Source organism: Bufo gargarizans, chromosome 6 (assembly GCF_014858855.1).
Source record: "Bufo gargarizans isolate SCDJY-AF-19 chromosome 6, ASM1485885v1, whole genome shotgun sequence".
NCBI lineage: Eukaryota > Metazoa > Chordata > Amphibia > Anura > Bufonidae > Bufo > Bufo gargarizans.
The window spans coordinates 249,229,470-249,252,112 of NC_058085.1; the positions used below are offsets into that span (position 1 = coordinate 249,229,470).

The window sequence follows — 22,643 nt, forward strand, 5'->3', positions numbered from 1 at the left end:
TGAATTGTCGTTGGAACAATGTGATGACTTCCAGATATTTCTGCTTTTATGTCCAAATGACAATTGTCACCATAAAATATTCTCAGTACTTCAATATACTGTACAACTTGACCAACAGGTTTTTGTTCCAGGAACCATTCTATGGGGTGTTCACAATATGCTCGACCACAGTCATGCCATGTAAGCAACAATCATCTTTACAGTCATATCTTCTATAAAAGTATTTAGTCCTGTGGAGAAGTCACTTAAAGTCTCCATTGAACAAATTGACTATCTCAGGCCTTTAGTTTTGATTTTGATGCTGGGTTTTGGCATCCAAGACAGACCGACCTGCATTTTTTTTTTGCTATAAACAATCCTTGACTTTACTCCTGTGAGGGCTAACCTCCAGCAATCCAGTTGTGGTAAAACTACAACTCCCAAGAAGTACACTTGCTTGGCTGTTCTCAGAACGCCATAGAAATGAATGGAGCATGCTGGAAGTCGTTGTTTCACCACAGCTAGAGTGCCAGAGGTTATCCATCACTGCCTTAGGCCATACTGCCCCCCTGGAAACTAGAAAGTTCTTCTAGAGTCTAGACACCCTATCTCCAAGGTCCCCATAGCAGCTGCATTGTCTGTCTCTAAGATATGTATAAACCAGTAAAGCACAGGTATACTGTTCATTTTGTGCTGTCAGAAAGTCTTTAAGGGAAATGGTGACCCATATGAATGCTCTTTCCCCTCTTAAAACATGCCTTGTTCAGGTGAACTTGGTGAACTTGGCAAAATGGTGTCAACAGTATTGAGTTTGATGGATAATGGACGATTTTCAGACTCACACAATGTATCTGATCCTTTCTTTCTCTGACCTTTGCATCTCTGGACCAAAATCTTTACTTCTTGTTTCACATTGCTGTTGAGCAGGCCATATATTATTGGGTTGATGCATGTGGAAATCATGGCAAGCAGGTGACACAATGAGAAGATAAGATTATGGTAGCAAACAGAAATCAGTTGATAGTTCCAATCCACGATATTGTTAAAAATTTGAAGTGGCAAGTAGCATACTGCAAATGCTCCAAGCATTGATGCTAGCATAAGATTCACTCTTTTCATATGATTGTAGCTTCTTCCAAAAAGACTCTCTCTGTGATACAGGTGCACAGATATACGAACGTAGCAACAGATGATAAAAAACAGGGGTATAACATATTGCAGTAGTAGCAGGGTTACAGTGTAAGCCCTCTTCTCTTTGCCTGATGTCCAGTACTCAGCACATACAGACTTGTTAGCAAGGAAGTTTAATTCCTTCAGGTCTGTGGCATAGATTAATGGCACAGCTAGAAGACATGCCAGTCCCCAGACAAGTAGAACAGCTATGTAGGCCTGAGGGACACTGGGCTTCCAACCAGTGGGGTGTAGAATAAGTTGGTGTCTCTCTAAGGCAATTAGGACTAAGATCATGACAGAGACGGTAACTGATGCACATCCAATAAAATTGGTAATTTTACATAAGCATCGACCAAACATCCAATAGTCCATAAGAGTGTAGACCACTGTAAAGGGCAAGCAAAAAATTCCAACCAGTAAATCCGAGAAGGCCAAGTTGGCAATAAGAATGTGTGTGACATTTCCCTTCTCTTTTCTCCTGCAGATAACATATATCAGAGAGCTGTTCCCAAGCAAGCAGAAAAATATCAGCAGACTATATGAAGTCCCAAGGAATGGAGTTATATCTGGGAGATGTCCACATTTATTCATCATTGAATTCTGGTAAAGCAGAGCAGTAGCTGATTTGTCTAAAAAGATGGTATAGTTCATCTTGCCTTGAGGACTGTTTAAAAAAATACATAAAAAGGTTAGTTTTCAGATAATAAATAATACAATTTTAATTATATTGTGCTTGAACCAATCATACTATCAGGCAGTCCACAGCAAACTTTTCTATGCTCCTTACTAAAGGGTATGTCCACATTTGAACACTCTTCTACAGCTCATAATGACTGAAATCTACATTGTTACTTTTGAATTACATTATTAGTTTTTTATTGATTGTTCTGATTTTAATTTATATTATGCATTACAATCTGAAGCTGAATTCATAATTTGGTTGCCATTGGAAACAGCCTACAAGCTTGTCAACAGACACTCCTCTAACCCTTAATGCCTTTGCTAAGCTGTTGTCATTCAGTTAAGTTGGCTACTTGCTTTTAATTTTAGGCATCTAAAATGCCCTAAATATATGATAAGTGCAGGTCCCATCTTTTGGACCCACACCAATCAGGAGAACAGGGTTACAGTTATCTCTGTCTGCTGATTTTTTTACTGTCGTAGTCCTCATACAAGACAATGCACTCCACTTTCTCCATTGAAGTCTCTGGGGAATTTGGAGGCCAGGTCAAAAAATTGAACTCTTTGTTATATTCCTCATAGTCTTCCTGAACAATATTTGCACATTATACTTCTTAAAGGGGCCAAAGTCATTAGGAAATACCATTTCTATGATGCCCTGTGTAATGTATAGGTAGGTAGTATGTGTCAAGGTAACACCCACATGAATGCCAAGACCCGAGCTTTCTCAAAAGAACATTACCCAAGGGAACAGGGGCGTACATAAAAATCATTGGGCTCCATAGCAAGAAGTTGAATTGGGACTCCATGTCTGGATGCGCCAGATCCTAATACTAATGACAAATAATAGGATTCCACAAGAGGTTGCCACACTATTATTTGCAAAGAGAAATGAAGCTAGGTGGTCTCTTGGACCTTAGCGTGTCTCTGCAACCTCTCTGATAATGTTGCTAAAACTAAATCTTTATTATAATTGCTAAAATACACATATAAACCTCCTGGGGATCAAATGGTTAAAACTCTCAGGAATGGGTTAATACCGGGGTAGGATGTCTAATGCTGATATGTGATTCACATGTTGATCCATGTAATCCCTGAAGGGCTAACTACACTCTGGATGCTTAATTTTCTTTATTTAAGACCCCTATCTACCCTTCCTGCCTAAAAACTGAAGCCTGCCTCATTGTGCGTCATGTCCACATCATCTAGGACGTCCTCCCATTGGGCCAGGCTTCGCTTCCATGATCGCTCTGCGCCAATGACGTCACCAGGGGTGGCCCAATGGGAGGACGTCCTAGATGACGTGGACATGACCCACAATGAGGCAGGCGATAGTGATTGGTTGATGTATAATTGCAAAGCAAACCGAGGGTTTAAATGCCCCGACCCCGCCCCCCTTTTTTAGAACCTGTGCAGTATCCCCTGAAGACGCCGAATCGCTCTGCGAAACATGTAGGGGAGCAGGCTTCAGTTTTTAGGCAGGAAGGGTAGATAGGGGTCTTGAATAAAGAAAATTAAGCATCCAGAGTGTAGTTAGCCCTTCAGGGATTACATGGATCAACATGTGAATCACATATCAGCATTAGACATCCTACCCCGGTATTAACCCATTCCTGAGAGTTTTAACCATTTGATCCCAAGAGGTTTATATGTGTATTTTAGCAATTATAATATAGATTTAGTTTTAGTAACATTATCAGAGAGGTTGCAGAGACGTGCTAAGATGCGCCAGATCCGACACTACCATGATTTTCGTTGTTGTGCTCCTATGACCTAGCAGTACAATGAACATCACTAGTGCAGATGTGAACAAAGCCTAATATACAACTCAACTGCTGCAGAACATCATAATAGTGATACAAGAACTACAGGTCTCATCTTGACCAGTTTACGCCTGTTTCACACTGTCAGCAGTAGTTCTAGCAAGCTGTTCCAACAGAGTACTGCCTGCCAGACTTCTCTGGGTACAATGGGGGCTGCTGGGCACACCAATAACCTCTAGCAGACCCAGATCCAGAGCGCTCCAGCAGGTTCTTCTCTGCCGGAACAGCCTGCTGGATCTACTGCCGGCAGTGTAAAACAAGGGAACATTAGTGAGCAATACATGGAGGTGTAAAATAAGAGAGAACTACAACTCCCAGCATGTCCAGGCTGTTATTATAGAACACAAGTTGACATTACAGGGATAGGTTATAAGAGGAGAGAATTACAACCCCCAGCATTGCCAGACTATTATTATACAGCATTAGTGGATATTATAAAAGAGGAGAGAACTACAATTCCCAGCATGTATAGACTGTTATTGCAGTGCATCAGTGAACATAACACAGAGGGGGATACAGTGGAAGAAAACTACAACTCCCAGTATTAGAATGTTATGAGCAATCCCAGGACACCAGGTACCTCTTGTCAAGGCACACACAGAGGTTCCTCCCCATGTATTTTCACTACATTTTCCTCTCCACTGCTGATCTTCAGCTCCCTGCCCTGACCACATGATGATGACATCATCATTCATTCATTACAGGTCCTTCAGCTGTAAAACTACTGACTCTGTATGGCTGCACTGATCACATACTGATGACATCATTGTTGGTCCTTCTGTACAGCTAACTAGGTTTTCACAGCTAGTTATGTAAGTGTAATTAGGGGTGGGGTTTTCCTGTAGGGCCAGGCCCCCTTCCTCCGCAGGCCCCGTAGCAGCTATGTGGTCTACCTCTATTAGAGTCTTGTACAGAGAGATGACAGCTCCTCTTTAATTTAGAAATATGAAAAGGACCAAAATGTTTTTTAACATTTTGGAAATCCCTGAGAATTTCTATCCTCAAGTGGCTAAAGCCACTATTTGCTAGGAATACTTATCCTTTTAATCCTGTCATTCTGGTATAGAGCCTGAAGAATTTTCCCCATGACCTCCAAAGAAAAGAGAATGTATCAGGCAAATTTCTTGTATTTCTCTCTGTAAATTCTATATACAGAAGAGTGTCATCTGATATGTTAATTTTAAAAGCTCTTCTGTTACCCTTGCCTTCTTCTATTCAATGACCCACTGCAGATAATAAATAGAGAAGAGGCCTAAGATGTAAAACCACAGTCCATTCCAGCCTATCAAAGGTCTTCTCGTCATCTGTACCAAAGTTAATGTCTGTCTAGCATGGTGCATCAGCTGAACATGTCTCACCATGTGGTGGCAACCTTCTCAGTCTTAATTAAAAAAAATATATATATTTCCTCTTCAACTAGAACTGAAGGGGGGGGGGGTAGAGATTGTCGAAAATGGGAAAGTGGCAAAATGAAATGTAATTGTTCTGCCTTTGCAGATAACTTATAGGTCTACAAACAAACCCAGAGATCTCTTTGCAATCCATGGTGCCTGAGTTTTTTAGCTCGATTTAGCTTCTGGTCCAACTTAAAAATGAACATGTCCAAATATTCAGACTGTTTCTTCTCTTAAAGCCAATTTCCCTTTCATATGGCCCCCAGAGGACATCTCATACTTAGGTATTAAATTTCCTTCAATTGCCCCAATTATTTGCTAATAAATTTCCCCTGCTTTTGATGCATTTTCATAAAGATCTAGATACATGCCATGGTTGGGACTTCTCATGGTTTGAGAGAAATAGTATTCTGAAGATCACTTTGCTGCCCAGATTAATTTATCTACTGCACACCATCCCCATTTATATCCTAGCCTAATTTTGGGTCGTTCATCTGGTCTTCAGAGGCCCAGGACTAACCATGAGATTCTCTGATTGTAAAGTATTTTACCTCTCTGCAGCTTATGCTTGTCTGCTGGACCTACTTCATGATGGTGGTTCCAGGTCCTGGGTATAAATTGCTCACTTTATGCCTCCAGGCATTGTCGGCCCTCCCCTGGACTTTTCCCCCTCAGACCCGTACTCTCATGTGCCATTCGTTCACTACACAACAAACACTTTTGATACTTCACTCTACATGGGCGCTAGAATCTCTGAATGATAAGAATGGATCCACACTTCCTATTATAGATAACCCTGTGTTCCCACCTGGCTCATCTTCCTCTATATCAGGCATCCTCAAACTGCGGCCCTCCAGCTGTTGCAAAACTACAACTCCCAGCATGCCCAAACAGCCTACAGGTATCAGCCTACAGCAGGGCATTGTGGGAGTTGTAGTTTTACAACAGCTGGAGGGCCGCAGTTTGAGGATGCCTGCTCTATATTATTGGGAGGATTGAGAATACTTGCTGTTCATTTTGCCATGTAACATCTTCAGACTCCCTAAACCCCTGTCAATATTATTACCAAGTACGAATGACACATGACCATTTTGAATAAGCTCAGCTTCAACATTTTCACTCTTGGTTCAAAAAGCGTAGCAACCTTTTGCGCACAATAACACTGTTATGTCTTCCCACCTCAGCTATGCCAAATGTCATCTCAACAATTTAACTTTTGAATGCACAATGCGCAGAACACACATGGGAGTCAGAGTTGGGAAAACGGTTCTTTCCTTTGCAATGGTCCAAATGTTTCAGGCTTTCTCATAAGGTATTCATAGCATCAAAATCTCAGGAGACATGCACAAAGTATAGGGTGGTATAGAGTCTAAAATATTCTCAATGGTTCCCTTTGGTATCCCCCTTGTTTTGGAGGTGTGGCACCTTGGAAGGCACCATGGCTTACATTTGGTGGAGCTGCACATCTCTCTCTAGTTTTTGGGATACTAGGCTTAAGATAATCAATGAGGTGTTAGGAGTGTCCATACCAAAAAAGCTGAATTAGTATTACTCTTCATATTTGGCATGTTCTATATTTTTTCTTAAGCACTGGCACTCCTCTAACTCCCCCCCACACACACACACACACACTTCCCCCATAGACCTGACACTTAGCCCCTTCCATGAAAATACTCTGCAGCTCCTAAGCAGACAGCACAGAAGAATTTCCCAGCAAGGGGACATGACTCACGTAATACAGCAGACGCAACAGAATATCAACCAAGGCTATATAGTCATCTTACATACACATTGGTCAACAGTAGCCAGAAAGTGGCCTAACCCTTTAAGTTATTGTCTAGATCTCATTATTCCACCAAGTTTTCGAAAAGTCCTCCCCACGGCCCTCTTTTCTTTCTCTCTCCCTCCTTGACTAAAAATAAAATTTTCATTATCACCTCTCCTTCAATGTAACCCCCTGATCTTTGAGTCCTTTTCTCTTTGTCACCCCTCCTGCCATAATATTTCATTCATGGACACTCATGTTGTTACATTCAAGATGGTCCTGATAGACTGGTTTAATGTTCGTGTTTCTACTGTGTCATTCTATATAGTGTTGAGCGTGAATATTTGTATTGCAAATTTTTCTAGCAGCATTTTGAGAACTCGCGAATATTTTTAGTATAGTAATATATATTTGTATTTTCGAATATTCTAGATTTTTTTTTCATCTGAACTCATGATCCCTCCCTGCATTTTCCTTGTGGACCAATAAGAAAGCTACAATGTCTTTGTCTGAGCTTAGCAACATCCATAGAAACCAATAGGAAAGTTGCCTACCCCTTAGGGTCCATTCAGACGTCTGTAGTGCATTGCGGATCCGCAAATTGCAGATCCGCAATACACCCGGCCGGCACCCCCATAGAACTGCCTATTCTTGTCCGCAATTGCGGACAAGAATAGGACATGTTCTATTTTTTTCCGGAGCCGCGGAAGATCGGGGGGCAGCTCCTGAAATGCGGATGTGGAGAGCATATAGTGTGCTCTCCTCATCCAGTCCATCCCCATAGAGAATAAATGGGTCCGCACCCGTTCTGCAATTTGCGGAATGGATGCGGACCCATTATAAGGACGTGTGATTGGACCCTTACTATATAACAGGGGTGGCTAAACCTTACAGATACAAGCAAAAAAAACAACGTATGACTATCAGGAGCCACAAGCTATACATTTACACGTGTGTCACTTTATTTTTCGCCCTACAAGATGCACCTAGGTTTTAACAAAGAAAAAAAGGAGAGAAAAAAAGATTTTTCATCTGATCTGAGGTCTGATAAAAATATTTTTTATTATTTTTCATTAGCAGAGAAAAAAGAAAATATATTTTTCATCAGACCTCAGATCAGACTCCTAAATTGGATCCCGATCTAACCTAAAATATGATCCCCAAACCTCATCAGAACTCCAAATCAGACCGCCAAAATAAGACCCCCAATGCTCGGATCAGACAACACAAATCAGACTCCCAGTGTCAGACCCTCAGTGCTCAGATTCCCCCCCATACTCAGATCCCCCCCCCATGCTCAGATCCCCCCCCCATGCTCAGACCCCCCCATGCTCAGATCTCCCCCCTCATGCTCAGATCTCCCCCTGTCACAGTCCCTCCTGTGAGAAGATCGGATAGACTTGCTGCACCTGAGGCTATCTGACAGGTTTCTCTGTTTTCTTCTATGTATGTTGTTGTTTGGCAGGATCTTACCTCTCCTCAGGTGCCACTCGTTATCAGTGATGAGGCTCTATTTAGATCTGCCTCACACTGCTGACCATGCAATTGATAGTTTCTACTTAGAGTTGCTAGTGCTGGTTTGTCTTGGATCTCCTGCTTCTCCATACATCTCTAAGCTAAGCACTTGTTGCCTTCACTGTTTCTTATTATCTCGTATGTTTGTTTCTAGGCCTCAGGGAGATGCAGGTTCCTTCATTCTGGAAGGATTCAGCTGTCTCATCCCTTGCTACCTATCCTAGGGCTTGTCAGTTTTAGTAGGGCTTTAGGTATCCGGCGTATGAGTATTTCCACCATCAGGATCTGCTCATACTGACAGGAGTTAGGTAAAGGCCTAGGGATTACTAGGAGGCCACCATCCCTCTTCCTTAGCTTTAGAGGCCTAGATTGTTGTCTATTCATTGTGGTGTGTATTTGATGTTTTCCCTTCCCCTTCACCTGTGACACACCCCTTCTCAGATCTCACCCCCTATGCTCAGCCCTGACCAACCCATGCTCAAACAAGACCCCCCATGCTCAGATCTTCCCCCCAGGGGCGGATTAAGTGCCTCATAGGCCCGGGGCTGTTTCTCAAACTTGGGCCCCTTTTCTCTATTTATCAATGACCCCGCCCCCCCCCCCGCCCCCCCCAATTCGGTGTTCTGCCCCATATTTATAGTAAATATTTAAAGATAACTACACAACATGAAATTATTTGCAAACTTCGAACCTTTATTGAAGTTTTTATAACAATGGTAAATGGTCCTTCAAATAATATATTAAATGTTTTTTTTTTTTTTTTTTTTTATTACAGGGAAAGATTTATCCAAACTAAATAAAAAGGAAAAGTGACTTGTTACTTATAGCAAACAATCAGATTCCACCTTTCATTTCCCAAATGAGAGCTGAAAAATGAAAGGTGGGATCTGATTGGTTGCTCGGGACAACCAAGTGCGTTTTCTGTACAGCCAGTTTGGAAAATGTACAATAGTGCCATACTGTATACAATAGTAAGTGTCAGAGGACATACAGTTGCAAGAAAAAGTATGTGAACCCTTTGGAATTATATGGATTTCTTCACAAATTGGTCATAAAATGCGATCTGATCTTCATATAAGTCACAACAATAGACAATCACAGTCTGCTTTAACTAATAACATACAAAGAATTAAATGTTACCATGCTTTTATTGAACACACCATGTAAACATTCACAGTACAGGTGGAAAAAGTATGTGAACCCCTAGACTAATGACATCTCCAAGAGCTAATTGGAGTGAGGTGTCAGCCAACTGGAGCCCAATCAATGAGATGAGATTGGAGGTATTGGTTACAGCTGCCCTGCCCTATAAAAACACACACCAGTTCTGGGTTTTGCTTTTCACAAGAAGTATTGCCTGATGTGAATGATGCCTTGCACAAAAGAGCTCTCAGAAGACCTACGATTAAGAATTGTTGACTTGCATAAAGCTGGAAAGGGTTATAAAAGTATCTCCAAAAGCCTTGCTGTTCACCAGTCCACGGTAAGACAAATTGTCTATAAATGGAGAAAGGTCAGCACTGCTGCTACTCCCCCTAGGAGTGGCCGTCCTGTAAAGATGACTGCAAGAGCACAGCGCAGACTGCTCAATGAGGTGAAGAAGAATCCTAGAGTGTCAGCTAAAGACTTACAAAAGTCTCTGGCATATGCTAACATCCCTGTTAGTGAATCTATGATACGTAAAACACTAAACAAGAATGGATTTCATGGGAGGATACCACAGAAGAAGCCACTGCTGTCCAAAAAAAAACATTGCTGCACGTTTACAGTTTGCACAAGAGCACCTGGATGTTCCACATCAGTACTGGAAAAGTATTCTGTGGACAGATGAAACCAAAGTTGATTTGTTTGGAAGAAACACACAACACTATGTGTGGAGAAAAAGAGGCACAGCAACATCAACATCAAAACCTCATACCAACTGCGAAGTATGGTGGTGGGGACATCATGGTTTGGGGCTGCTTTGCTGCGTCAGGGACCGGAACGGATTGCTATCATCAAAGGAAAAATGAATTCCCAAGTTTATCAAAACATTTTGCAGGAGAACTTAAGGCCATCTGTCGACCAGCTGAAGCTTAACAGAAGATGGATGTTGCAACAGGACAACGAACCAAAGCATAGAAGTAAATCAACAACGGAATGGCCTAAACAGAAGAAAATACGCCTTCTGGAGTGGCTCAGTCAGAGTCCTGACCTCAACCCGATTGAGATGCTGTGGAATGACCTTAAGAAAGCGATTCACACCAGACATCCCAAGAATATTGCTGAACTGAAACAGTTTCTGTAAAGAGGAATGGTCAAGAATTACTCCTGACCATTGTGCACATCTGATCTGCAACTACAGGAAACGTTTGGTTGAAGTTATTGCTGCCAAAGGAGGTTCAACCAGTTATTAAATTTCAAGGGTTCACATACTTTTTCTACCTGCACTGTGAATGTTTACATGGTGTGTTCAATTAAAACATGGTAACATTTAAAGGGAGTCTTTCACCTAAAATGACCATTATACACCACAAACATCATGATATCCATTACATTCCCCATATTATAATCTTACCTTTCATATTGCTGTCCGTCGCCTATTCTCTCTTAAAACCACTTTTATTCCATATGCTAATCAGGTTCTGAAGGTGCCCAGGGGCGGCGTTTATGCGGCCGGTGCCCAGGCTCCACGGCGCTGTTCAAATCAAACCCCTCCCCTTTCACTCCTCTGGTCCGCCCTCGGTTCTTCAGATACCATCCTCCAGTCAATGACAAATCCGGCGCCTGCACCTGCGCACTACATTACTCACTAGGGCAGAGGCAGCAGAGCGTTTAATGCGCATGCGCCGGCCCGTACATCCCGATCTAGCCGGCGGAAGTAAACTGCCAAAATATCGGGATGTACGGGCCGGCGCATGCGCATTAAACGCTCTGCTGCCTCTGCCCTAGTGAGTAATGGAGTGCGCAGGCGCAGGCGCCGGATTTGTCATTGACTGGAGGATGGTATCTGAAGAACCGAGGGCGGACCAGAGGAGTGAAAGGGGAGGGGTTTGATTTGAACAGCGCCGTGGAGCCTGGGCACCGGCCGCATAAACGCCGCCCCTGGGCACCTTCAGAACCTGGTTAGCATATGGAATAAAAGTGTTTTTAAGAGAGAATAGGCGACGGACAGCAATATGAAAGGTAAGATTATAATATGGGGAATGTAATGGATATCATGATGTTTGTGGTGTATAATGGTCATTTTAGGTGAAAGACTCCCTTTAATTATTTGTGTGTTATTAGTTTAAGCAGACTGTGATTGTCTATTGTTGTGACTTAGATGAAGATCAGATCACATTTTATGATCAATTTGTGCAGAAATCCATATCATTCCAAAGGGTTCACATACTTTTTCTTGCAACTGTACACTCTTACAGACCACATACATTTATAACATCCCCCATAATCATGTTAAAAAAATTAACAATCTAGAATCCGAAAATATTACAAAATTTTTTTACAAAATCATATGTGCACTCTCCACCCAGTAACTGCCTCCAAGATTGGCGCAAGTAAATGTGCCTTGTGTATAATGAGACCCCAGTATAAGGCTTTGTCTCACTTCAGTAAGTGGCATTTATCATGTAGAGAAAGTTAATACAAGGCACTTACTAATGTTCTGTGATTGTCCATATTGCCTCCTTTGCTGGATGCATTTTTCCATCACATTATAACACTGCTCATTTTCATGCTTATTATGACCACCCTGCAATCCATCAAATCCATCAGTAGTGGTAATGCTAGCACACTATAGGAAAGATTGTGCACTCATGTGGTCTCGGCCACCAGTGAGTCTGGAACTTTCTCCTATAGTGTGCAAGCATGACCACCGCTGCTGGATTATAGGGTGGTCGTACCTATGGAAACTAGCAGAGTATAATGTGATGGAAAAATGAATCAAGCCAGGAAAGGAGACAATATGGATAATCACTATACATTAGTAAGTGGCTCATGTTAACATCGTCTACGAGATAAATGCCATTAGCTGAAGTGAAAACCGCTTAAGTATAGAAAAAGCAGAGGGTTATACATGTATAAGTTACAAGTTTGGATGAATATTTAACCAAAAAACGTATAAAGCTCCTTTTGCTATATAAAAGTTATGTTTACAGTTGAGGACGAGTTGAAGAAAGCCAAGTTTTATTCCATATCTGTTGATATTTTATATCAATCCTTCATACAGCAGATTTGAACTGTACTATCTGGTGGCAGGTTATTTTTATAATGGATTATTCTGCACTATATAGGCCCAGAAAAATAGTACGGAGTGCTTCTTTAACTGGTTATTAAAGGGCTGATTTTAACAAAGGCTCTGGATTTGGTTTTCTGATTTACATATGCTCCATATATAAATATATTTAACTTCTCACCTTTGAAATGAATAGCTTGTGAATCTCTTGTAGGACTGCCTGCCCTAGTCTTGTCTTGTAGGCTTCTGTGAGACGTATTTCGGAGGCGATAATGATATCTGTAGAATAAATATAACATATTCTAGCTGCATGCTAAAATTCTTAAAGGGGTTGGACACTTTCTGGATACTGTTGATCAATGTGTTTGTAAGATCATTATATAGCACTTACTAATATAGTCCTTGTTGAAATTCTGCACCATTTTCTATATTTTATCAAGTATGCTTCCTTATTTCCATAGAGATCCTATCCATAAAATAGCAGCTGATGGCCCTGGGACCAGGGAAATCACCTCCATTTGATGGCTTATTCATTCAAACACACTGCACCTGTACTAAACTCCAAACAGAACAAGTACAGATGGCAGATGCAGTGTCTTTGAATAGAGGAGACATCACATCGAGGTGATTTGCCTGGTCACATGACCCTCCATCAGCGGCCATCTTATGGACAGGATCTCTGTGTGGACAGCACAAGAGACTTTGTAAACGGGCGCATACCTTATGAAATATAGAAAATGGTGCAGAATTTCACCAAGGACTATTAGTAAGTGTCATATCATCTCAGAAACACATTGGTCAACAATTACCAGAAAGTGGCCAACCCCTTTAAAGGGAATTTCTCACCAGCGACCTGCCTACCAAACAGTTTGCATAGACACAGCTTCTTACCGTCGAAATGAATGGCTTGTGATCTTCTTGTAGGACTGCCTGCCGTTGTCTTGTAGGACTGCCTGCTCTTGTGTTCTTTGCTTCTGTGAGATGCTGGATTTCACAGGAGGTAATGATAGTGGAATAAGCAGATCTGTAGAATAAATATAACATGATGGTGGATTAGTAATCTCTATATTTGAGGAGGAACCACTCTGGAGCTTTGGCTCGGTTCTGACTGAAATGGCGACTGCTGGCCAATGTCTCTGTGCCACTGCTCTTTCTCTCTCCTCACAGGTGCCCAGTAGTGTTGAGCGAACTTCTGTTTTCAAGCTCGGTATATAAGGTATGGGTTATCTAAGAATTCCGTTATGGATTCTGCAAACAGGAACCATAATTTAGGGTCCGTGGCAGCGGAATATCCATAACGGAATTCTTAGATAACCCGAACTTTATACGCCGAACTTGAAAACAGAAGTTCGCTCATCCCTAGTGCCCAGCCCAGCACACCAAGTGTTTGAACATCAAAATGGTGGATTCCTATTGATCCTTCTCCTCACACGTGCCCAGACCAGCACACCAAGTGTTTGAACATCAAAATGGTGGATTACTATTGATCATTCTCCTCACACATGCCCAGACCAGCACACCAAGTGTTTGAACATCAAAATGGTGGATTATTAATCCCTGTATCATACAGGGATTAATAATCCATCATTTTGATGGTCAAAAACTTGGTGTGCTGGGCTAGGCACCTGTAAAGAGAAGGATCAATTGTAATCCACCATTTTAATATCAAACACTTGGTGTAATAATCCATAATTTTTATAGTCAAACACACTTTGTGATGGGCAGTTAATGGTGGATTATTAATCCCTGTATCATACAGGGATTAATAATCCATCATTTTGATGGTCAAAAACTTGGTGTGCTGGGCTAGGCACCTGTAAAGAGAAGGATCAATTGTAATCCACCATTTTAATATCAAACACTTGGTGTAATAATCCATAATTTTTATAGTCAAACACACTTTGTGATGGGCAGTGGCACCTGTGGTGAAAAAAGAGGCAGAGCAGAGGCCAGACAGCAGCAGCCATTTCAGTCAGATTAGAGGCAGAGCCAAAGCTGCAGAGTGGCTGTAGCCTGTAATCTGACTAAAATGGCCACTGCTGCTCTGCCTCTCACTCACAGACACAGGCAGCCCACAGTCCCACTGCCCTGCTGCCCAGGCCATCACCATTCATTAAAATTTACTAGCTTTGGCTGCTGTTGCACCTGCCCACTGGAATAGTGGAAGTTAACTCCGACGAAGCAGGTCCTCCTTGCTGCTTTCTCTCACAGACCCAGCCAGGCTGTCCTGACTCCTGGCGCTGGCAATAGTAAGTGGTGGCACTGAGAAGACTGGGGGCGGGAACATCGGTGGTGGGAATAAAGCACTGCAGCGCGCCTTCTGTGACGGAGGAGGCGGAGCTACAGTAAGTGACTGACTGAGTCACGTGCCCCCTCCTCTCCTCAGCACTCTGTCTTCCGCCGAATCCGTCCTGCTTCATTTTTACAGCCTTCGGCGCTGACGGGGGCGGAATCAAGCAAGCCGGCCGGCTGTTACTGTCTGCACTGCAGCAGGCAGCGCTGGCTGTGCGTCGCTACTGCAGATATATTTTAGTAAGTTGGAGTCTGGTGGTGGCGCAAAATGGGGTGTTTAGGATGGTAAATTGGCGATGGGCCCTTCACTCACCCTGGGCCCGGGGCTGCCGACCCAAACGCCCCAATTATAATCCGGCACTGCTTCCCCCCATACTCAGTGCTCAGATCTGCCCCCCATGCTCAGATCTTCCCCCCATACTCAGTGCTCAGATCTGCCCCCCATGTTCAAATCTGAACCCCCATGCTCAGATCCCCCCATGCTCAAATCTGAACCTCATGCTCAGATTAGACCCCAATACTCATATCAGACCCCCATTGTTCAGATCAGGACCCCCCATTGCCCAGATCAGAGCCCCACTACCTAGATCAGGACACTTCCCCATGCTGAGATCAGAACCTCCCATGCTTAGATCAGACCCCCATGCTCAGTTCTATCATTTAAAAAAATATCTTACCTCTCCTGATCAGGCACTGGGCTCCTGTTCGGGCACCTGCTACTCTGCAGGTCCTACTCACTCTCCACTGTGACCTGACGAGCACAACGTCAGGTCATAGTCCGTGTCTCCACGCACTACGTTCTCACACTATGTGTATCAGCAGTGAGAAGTAAAGGACCGGCACTCGCAATGATAATATGATCTTCAATCTTTCTTTATTTTCGCCATACAGAAGACTAGATAAATGAAGCGTTTCAACTCACATACTGAGTCTTTGTCAAGTACAAATAAACAAGGAATATAAGATTTAAATAGCCCGCCAATGATGACGTGGGACGCTGATCCTGGACGCGAGTACCGCGAGGCTGATATACCACTGCATCTCTTTTCTACTGTGCGCATCAGGACGTAGTGGAGAGTGCAAAGTAGCAACAGTGCCGGATCAGGAAAAAAGAGATCTGAGCATGCGGTGGAGAGTAAGCCGCCTGACTGCTTCCTGGCTCCACAGCTAGAGACGCACTTGAAGAAGCAAAGAGCCGCATATGGCTCAAGGGCCACAGGTTGGCCACCCCTGCTATATAAGAACCTCTCCAGCAGCCATTTTCGGTAGTTTTATAGAGTTCTGAGAGAGAAAGCAGTGTCATTGCTGTGCTCTGTGCTTTCCACTTAGATAGCTTTTATATATATATATATATATTTGTGGTTATGGCTACGGCCAAGAGGTATCCGAAGAACCCTAGGGAGAAAACAACGGGAACAACCTAACCCAGCTAGGCGTGTCTTAGCTGACCTGACTAAATGGCTTGTTGTGTGCCCTAAGCCATGATCGTGGGTAGGCCTATAAGTGGGCATACCCTGTGGAAATGAGAAGATAAGGGAGGGAGGGTGGGGCACCTGAAAACACACACCTGTGAGTGAGGGTGTGGCTCGTATATGAAGAGCCTCCGCCCCTCCCACAAATGCAGGCTGACTAATCAGCCTTACCAACTTGTGGTTATGGCTACGGCCAAGAGGTATCCGAAGAACCCTAGGGAGAAAACAACGGGAACAACCTAACCCAGCTAGGCGTGTCTTAGCTGACCTGACTAAATGGCTTGTTGTGTGCCCTAAGCCATGATCGTGGGTAGGCCTATAAGTGGGCAAAAACCAAGCCAAGTAGGGTAGAAAAGGAATTTGAATGGCAACTGATCCCCAAGCCAACTGCAAGGCATCCAGGATCTAGAGCGAAAGTTCGGGGTGTGTGAGGCAAGACCAGTAGGAAACCTACAACCCATCTTGTGGATGACAAGGCCAGAGACATGATGCTCAATATTGCGGATACTGCACCAAAGCGGAATGGAGGACCGAGAATACGTTGTGAAATGGATCATAAAAACCAACTGAAACTTGTAAAGTTTGGTTCTAGTGCGAGTACTGGCAATGCCCTAGCGTCAGGAGATCGTGGGACCAAAACCTAACTGCCTAGACTATGCAGGAATGAGGGCCAAAAAGAACCATGTAGATAGGAAGAGAATCCTTGAATAGTTACCCAGACAACAGCTATCCGCGCGTTGTTCTACTGTGCGCCCCTGAGAATTGTTTTTACGCTTGAGAGGTGAAGACCGACCTACTATCTGAATCTTCTACCGTGAGAAAATGCTGGACCTTGTCCAAAATCCGATTCAACGTGGTTGTAGGGAGTCGGAGGTTAGTGGGGCAAGAAGCCATAATATACAAGATTCTGTCTATGCCCTCCCATGCGTGAGGGAATGCAATGCAATGAAGCTACTGGCGAAAATGAATTCCTGGTCGTGGTAAAAAGGCAAAGACTTTGCGCGGGGACCTGGTTGACAAGATATGATCGACTACGATCAGAGACTGAAATGCTAGAGCGAATTGCCCTACTTGTTCTTCCTCTGGCAGGACCTGAATGAAAGCATGAACAATTAAAGAAAGACGAAATATCTGCGTAAGACATGACAATAATGCTGTAGGGCGAACCGGACCAGTTTGCGGTCAAAACATAAAATGAGCGATCAACATGGATTATTAGGAAATTAGGGAAGCAGGTATGTATGCGATACATAGGGGCCAAATCAGCTTAGATGCACAGATGGACAACCAACCAGGCAATCAGCCCAGCAGGTTTGAAAAGTCGTCGGGCCCCCGAAGCCATGGGGCCGAAGCAGGTCGTCGGGCCCCCGAAGCCATGGGGCCGAAGCAGGTCGTCGGGCCCCCGAAGCCATGGGGCCGAAGCAGGTCGTCGGGCCCCCGAAGCCATGGGGCCGAAGCAGGTCGTCGGGCCCCCGAAGCCATGGGGCCGAAGCAGGTCGTCGGGCCCCCGAAGCCATGGGGCCGAAGCAGGTCGTCGGGCCCCCGAAGCCATGGATCAACATGGAGCGATCAACATGGATTATTAGGAAATTAGGGAAGCAGGTATGTGTGTGATACATAGGGGCCAAATCAGCTTAGATGCACAGATGGACAACCAAAAAGGCAATCAGCCCAGCAGGTTTGAAAACAGTCGTCGGGCCCCCGAAGCCATGGGGCCGAAGCAGGTCGTCGGGCCCCCGAAGCCATGGGGCCGAAGCAGGTCGTCGGGCCCCCGAAGCCATGGGGCCGAAGCAGGTCGTCGGGCCCCCGAAGCCATGGGGCCGAAGCAGGTCGTCGGGCCCCCGAAGCCATGGGGCCGAAGCAGGTCGTCGGGCCCCCGAAGCCATGGGGCCGAAGCAGGTAGTCGGGCCCCCGAAGCCATGGGGCCGAAGCAGGTCGTCGGGCCCCCGAAGCCATGGGGCCGAAGCAGGTCGTCGGGCCCCCGAAGCCATGGGGCCGAAGCAGGTCGTCGGACCCCCGAAGCCATGGGGCCGAAGCAGGTCGTCGGGCCCCCGAAGCCATGGATCAACATGGAGCGATCAACATGGATTATTAGGAAATTAGGGAAGCAGGTATGTGTGTGATACATAGGGGCCAAATCAGCTTAGATGCACAGATGGACAACCAACCAGGCAATCAGCCCAGCAGGTTTGAAAACAGTCGTCGGGCCCCCAAAGCCATGGGGCCGAAGCAGGTCGTCGGGCCCCCGAAGCCATGGGGCCGAAGCAGGTCGTCGGGCCCCCGAAGCCATGGGGCCAAAGCAGGTAGTCGGGCCCCCGAAGCCATGGGGCCGAAGCAGGTAGTCGGGCCCCCGAAGCCATGGGGCCGAAGCAGTCATCGGGCCCCCGAAGCCATGGGGCCGAAGCAGTCGTCGGGCCCCCGAAGCCATGGATCAACATGGAGCGATCAACATGGATTATTAGGGAAGCAGGTATGTGTGCGATACATAGGTGCCAAATCAGCCTAGATGCCCAGATGGACAACCAACCAGGCAATCAGCCCAGCAGGTTTGAAAACAGTCGTCGGGCCCCCGAAGCCATGGGGCCGAAGCGGTCGTCGGGCCCCCGAAGCCATTGGGATTTTTATTTTATTTTTTTAAGAATTATAACTATGAAAAGTGACATGAATAAGGTGCACGTGAATTAAACCATGAGCCTGACCGATGTGGCAGGCGATACCCAAGATAAACTACGTGGCCTGAATAACATGCAAGGCGAAATATCGTTAGGAACGAGACCTGATCGACGTGGAATGTGACCCCAATAGTTCAACTGCATGACCTGAAAAGACGAAGGGAAACGTGACAGAAAATGGAGATAATAACGGACATTAACTAAAATTAATAACATAAGCTGGCAAGCAGGTAAAGATATGAGTCATTCAAAAGCATAGCTGCACAGGTGGACAGGCAACCATTGGTCAGACCCCTGAAGCCATGGGGCTGAAGCAACCACCAGGGGCCCATGGGGCCGGGCAGCCGCCGGGATTCGAACCTTAGAATTAAGGACGGCTGGGGAAAAGATTGGGCCTTAACCCAACGGGTTTAGTAAGCAACTGGGACTCGATAACCTAGAAAGACAAAGACATGGACTCGCATAACCACCAACAGAAACCTGGGACACTAACCAGCCTACAACCATGTCGTACCCTTAAACAAAACATGAAAAGCGGTCAAGGGGCCCCCGGAGCCATGAGGCCGGATCGGTCATAGGGCCCCCGAAGCCAGAGGGATGACGTTGCGGTGACGATAAGTAATTAAAACGTAAGCCGGACCTGATGGCATATGAAGCGACTTGAATGATTGGATTGGCTAGAAGGTGGCCTAAGGAACATGACTGCCAACAGGCGTTAAAAATATAGACATTAGTAATCCGAAGCACGTGCATACATAAAACACTAACCACCGCGAACCATAAACGTAAACATGAAATGCCTGGGGCATTGCGAGTTCGCTAAGAGAAGTCTCTTATCGTGACAAACAAATGAACAGCTTGTGAAAACATAGCAGGAAACGTACTCCTATCGGCCCACTGACCTCAACTGAGGAGCTGTTTGGTGAACTGGGGCAGGAGACCAATCTGAGTGAATACGAACCAGAAGTAAAAGGAGACCAGTCTGAGTGAATACGAACCAGAAGTAACAGGAGACCAGTCTAAGTGATCATGAACCAGGATTAAACAGAAAGTAGGCCTATGGAATGTAACAGACCACCGAGGAAGGGAACGTAAGCCTGGAAAGAACGCAGTTATGTTTGTCAGGAGAGAGGTACCAGAACGGTGGGTGCAGACTGCCCCGGTGAGATTGAGCAAAACCATGATGTAGCAATAAACAGGAGAATGCAGCTTTGAGTGGGAGCAGAGTACAACACATGATGTAACAACAAATGGGTGAATGCAGCTTTGGATGTGAGTGGTACCTAAAAACATGGTATAGGCGCAGTTCTGAGTATGGGTAGCGCATGAAAAGCATGGTATAAAGCAGACGTATAAAAGCAACCTGAAAGTGAGCAGAGTATTGACGTGATGCGAAAGCCGACATGTGGACGCAGCTCTAGTAGTGAAAGGAGTATAGGACAAGATGTGAAAAGCAGACATGCGGACACAGCTTTGGATGTGAACGGAATATTAACTTGATGTGACCGCAGACATGGAAAGCGGCTTTGGTGAGTGGGGTATACAACCTGGTGTAGCAGTAGAAGTGTGAACACAACTTTGGGTATAAGCAGAGCATGAAAATTGGTATAAACGCAGCTCTGGTTGTGAGTGGAGCAAGGTGGGAATACCTGGGTGGTGCTTCCAGAGCATGAAAACGGAGTAACAGTAGCAGCTATGGCTGTAAGCTGAGTATACAACATGTAATAACAGGCATGTAATACGGATCCGGCTGTCGGCTGGGGACGGAATGAGATGTAACAGCCAACAGGTGAGCGCAGCTTGAATGTGAGACCAATCTGAGTGAATACGAACCAAGAGTAGAAAAGTGCAGTACAGTGAAGACGTGCGGATGCAGCATAAGACATGAAATAAAATCCGAAAGTGTAAATGCCGCTCAGGATAACAGCGGAGCATGAAAGTATGAGATTGTGGATAAGCTCTGCCTGTATATTTATGTTTAAATTGTACTGGAGCTGTCATTTGGCATTCCGGCCACTAGAGGCCGCTGTTTTGCAGCACAGTTAGCATGCTTCTGGGTGAACCAGGAAGTAATGATCTGACATGGTGGAAGGATTGTGCTGTGAGGGGCTGAATCCGATTCCATCCTGGCTTGCAGATGTCCGGCAGTGAATGGATACTCAAAGGAACGAGAGTATCTGCTGTCCCCTGTCTGGATCCAGCACTTTGAAAGAGAGGTTGTCCCAGGAAGACCAGTTCCAGTGTATGGACAGAAAACCTTAGCATCAAGCAAGGCCGCACGGTTGCTGAGAGCTTGGTGGCCATCCCGGGTAAGCGGCATCCTAGGGCCCAGAACGGACGCAGGTCAGTACACCTGATTACCAATTGTACTTCACTGTTTGGCGCCTAAAGTAACAGAGACTAGCCTAGGCCTTGTAATAGCTAGTTAGATAGGGTTATAGCTTTGTTAGGCCTTACTGTACTGGACTGCAGCGCAGTAATTGATTTGCAGGCTCTGCTGCGTCTGCCACCGGTTAGGTGTGTCCTCTATAGCGGCACAGTACGACTTGTAGGCTCTGCTGTGTACGCCAGCAGGCTAGGCCTGTCCCTCGGACAGGGACGGTGACTGTGGGACTGGGGTATTACTTATACTGTTTGTACTTGTGTTAATACTGTTTCCAAAGTAAAGTTTATATTCTTGCATATAAAGCTGGTGTCAGTGTTGCTTCCATGTCTGTGACTTTGCTGTAACCTGTGGAGCCCACCCCGGTACGCGGCTTACGAAAGTGAAATACATGAAGTTTAAAGATGGTGGTAGACACATGGCAAGGAACAGCTACAGCAAAAGGCCTAAACAATAAACACTGCGTCCGATCTTCAAACATGACGTCACGTGCAGCCCGGGTAACTCTTACTTCAGCCGGTTTGCTGTAAAGAAACTTTTCATGCGAGACGAACGAAGCAAAGTGAAACTTGTAAGATTTATAGGAACCAACTCTTATACCAACAAACAAAAATGAAAAGCAAATGGAAGTATTTAGGCCCAAACGAGCAAACCTGAGGTAGCAGATTCTGAGGCGAAGCCTCCCGTTCGCTAGCAAAGTCGGATCCGACCGGCCTGGAGAGACGGTCCCGGCCCAACCTACTTACGTAATATGGCGCGTGCATGCTATGGTAGCAGAGAGCAAAATAACAAGCTCCATGCTGCAAAGAAAGAATCCTACCACCAGAGAAGCTAGTGTGCTAATGGCACCTGAAAACACACACCTGTGAGTGAGGGTGTGGCTCGTATATGAAGAGCCTCCGCCCCTCCCACAAATGCAGGCTGACTAATCAGCCTTACCAACATATATATATATATATTACATATAGTTAGTGGGAGATAGTCAGTATAGGTTAGATAGTGATATAGTGTAGCTGATAGGTTCTGCTGTCTATACATGCATGCTACAGACATAGTGCTGTGATGTCACAACAATACATAGTGTACCAATCAGTAATATGTAGTCAGACGTATTGCGCCAAAATATGCTCATCATTAATTGCCGATTAGCCCAATTGCAAATATATTGGAGCACTCTATCTGCATATAAAGCCATTTTTAATGTTCTGCCATGCCAACCATTTTCTCCAGTCTCTGGAAACTTCTAGTAGCCTGAAAAATGTAGCAAAAGTGACCCACCCC

At 44.9% G+C, this 22,643-nt stretch overlaps 1 protein-coding gene across 1 annotated transcript in view; it reads right to left on the reverse strand.

Annotated features, from left to right (window-relative positions):
* Positions 1 to 6: 6 nt before the first annotated feature.
* Positions 7 to 22,643, reverse strand: part of LOC122941577 (neuropeptide Y receptor type 4-2-like) — a 35,062-nt gene continuing 12,425 nt past the window's right edge. Inside the window, exons 2-4 of the mRNA XM_044298926.1 lie at positions 13,435 to 13,567; positions 12,725 to 12,822; positions 7 to 1,816 (exon numbers count right to left, since the gene is read on the reverse strand). Coding sequence (XP_044154861.1) covers positions 727 to 1,803 — 1,077 coding nt within the window. The 5' untranslated portion in view covers positions 1,804 to 1,816; positions 12,725 to 12,822; positions 13,435 to 13,567 and the 3' untranslated portion in view covers positions 7 to 726. The remainder of the gene's footprint in view (positions 1,817 to 12,724; positions 12,823 to 13,434; positions 13,568 to 22,643) is intronic.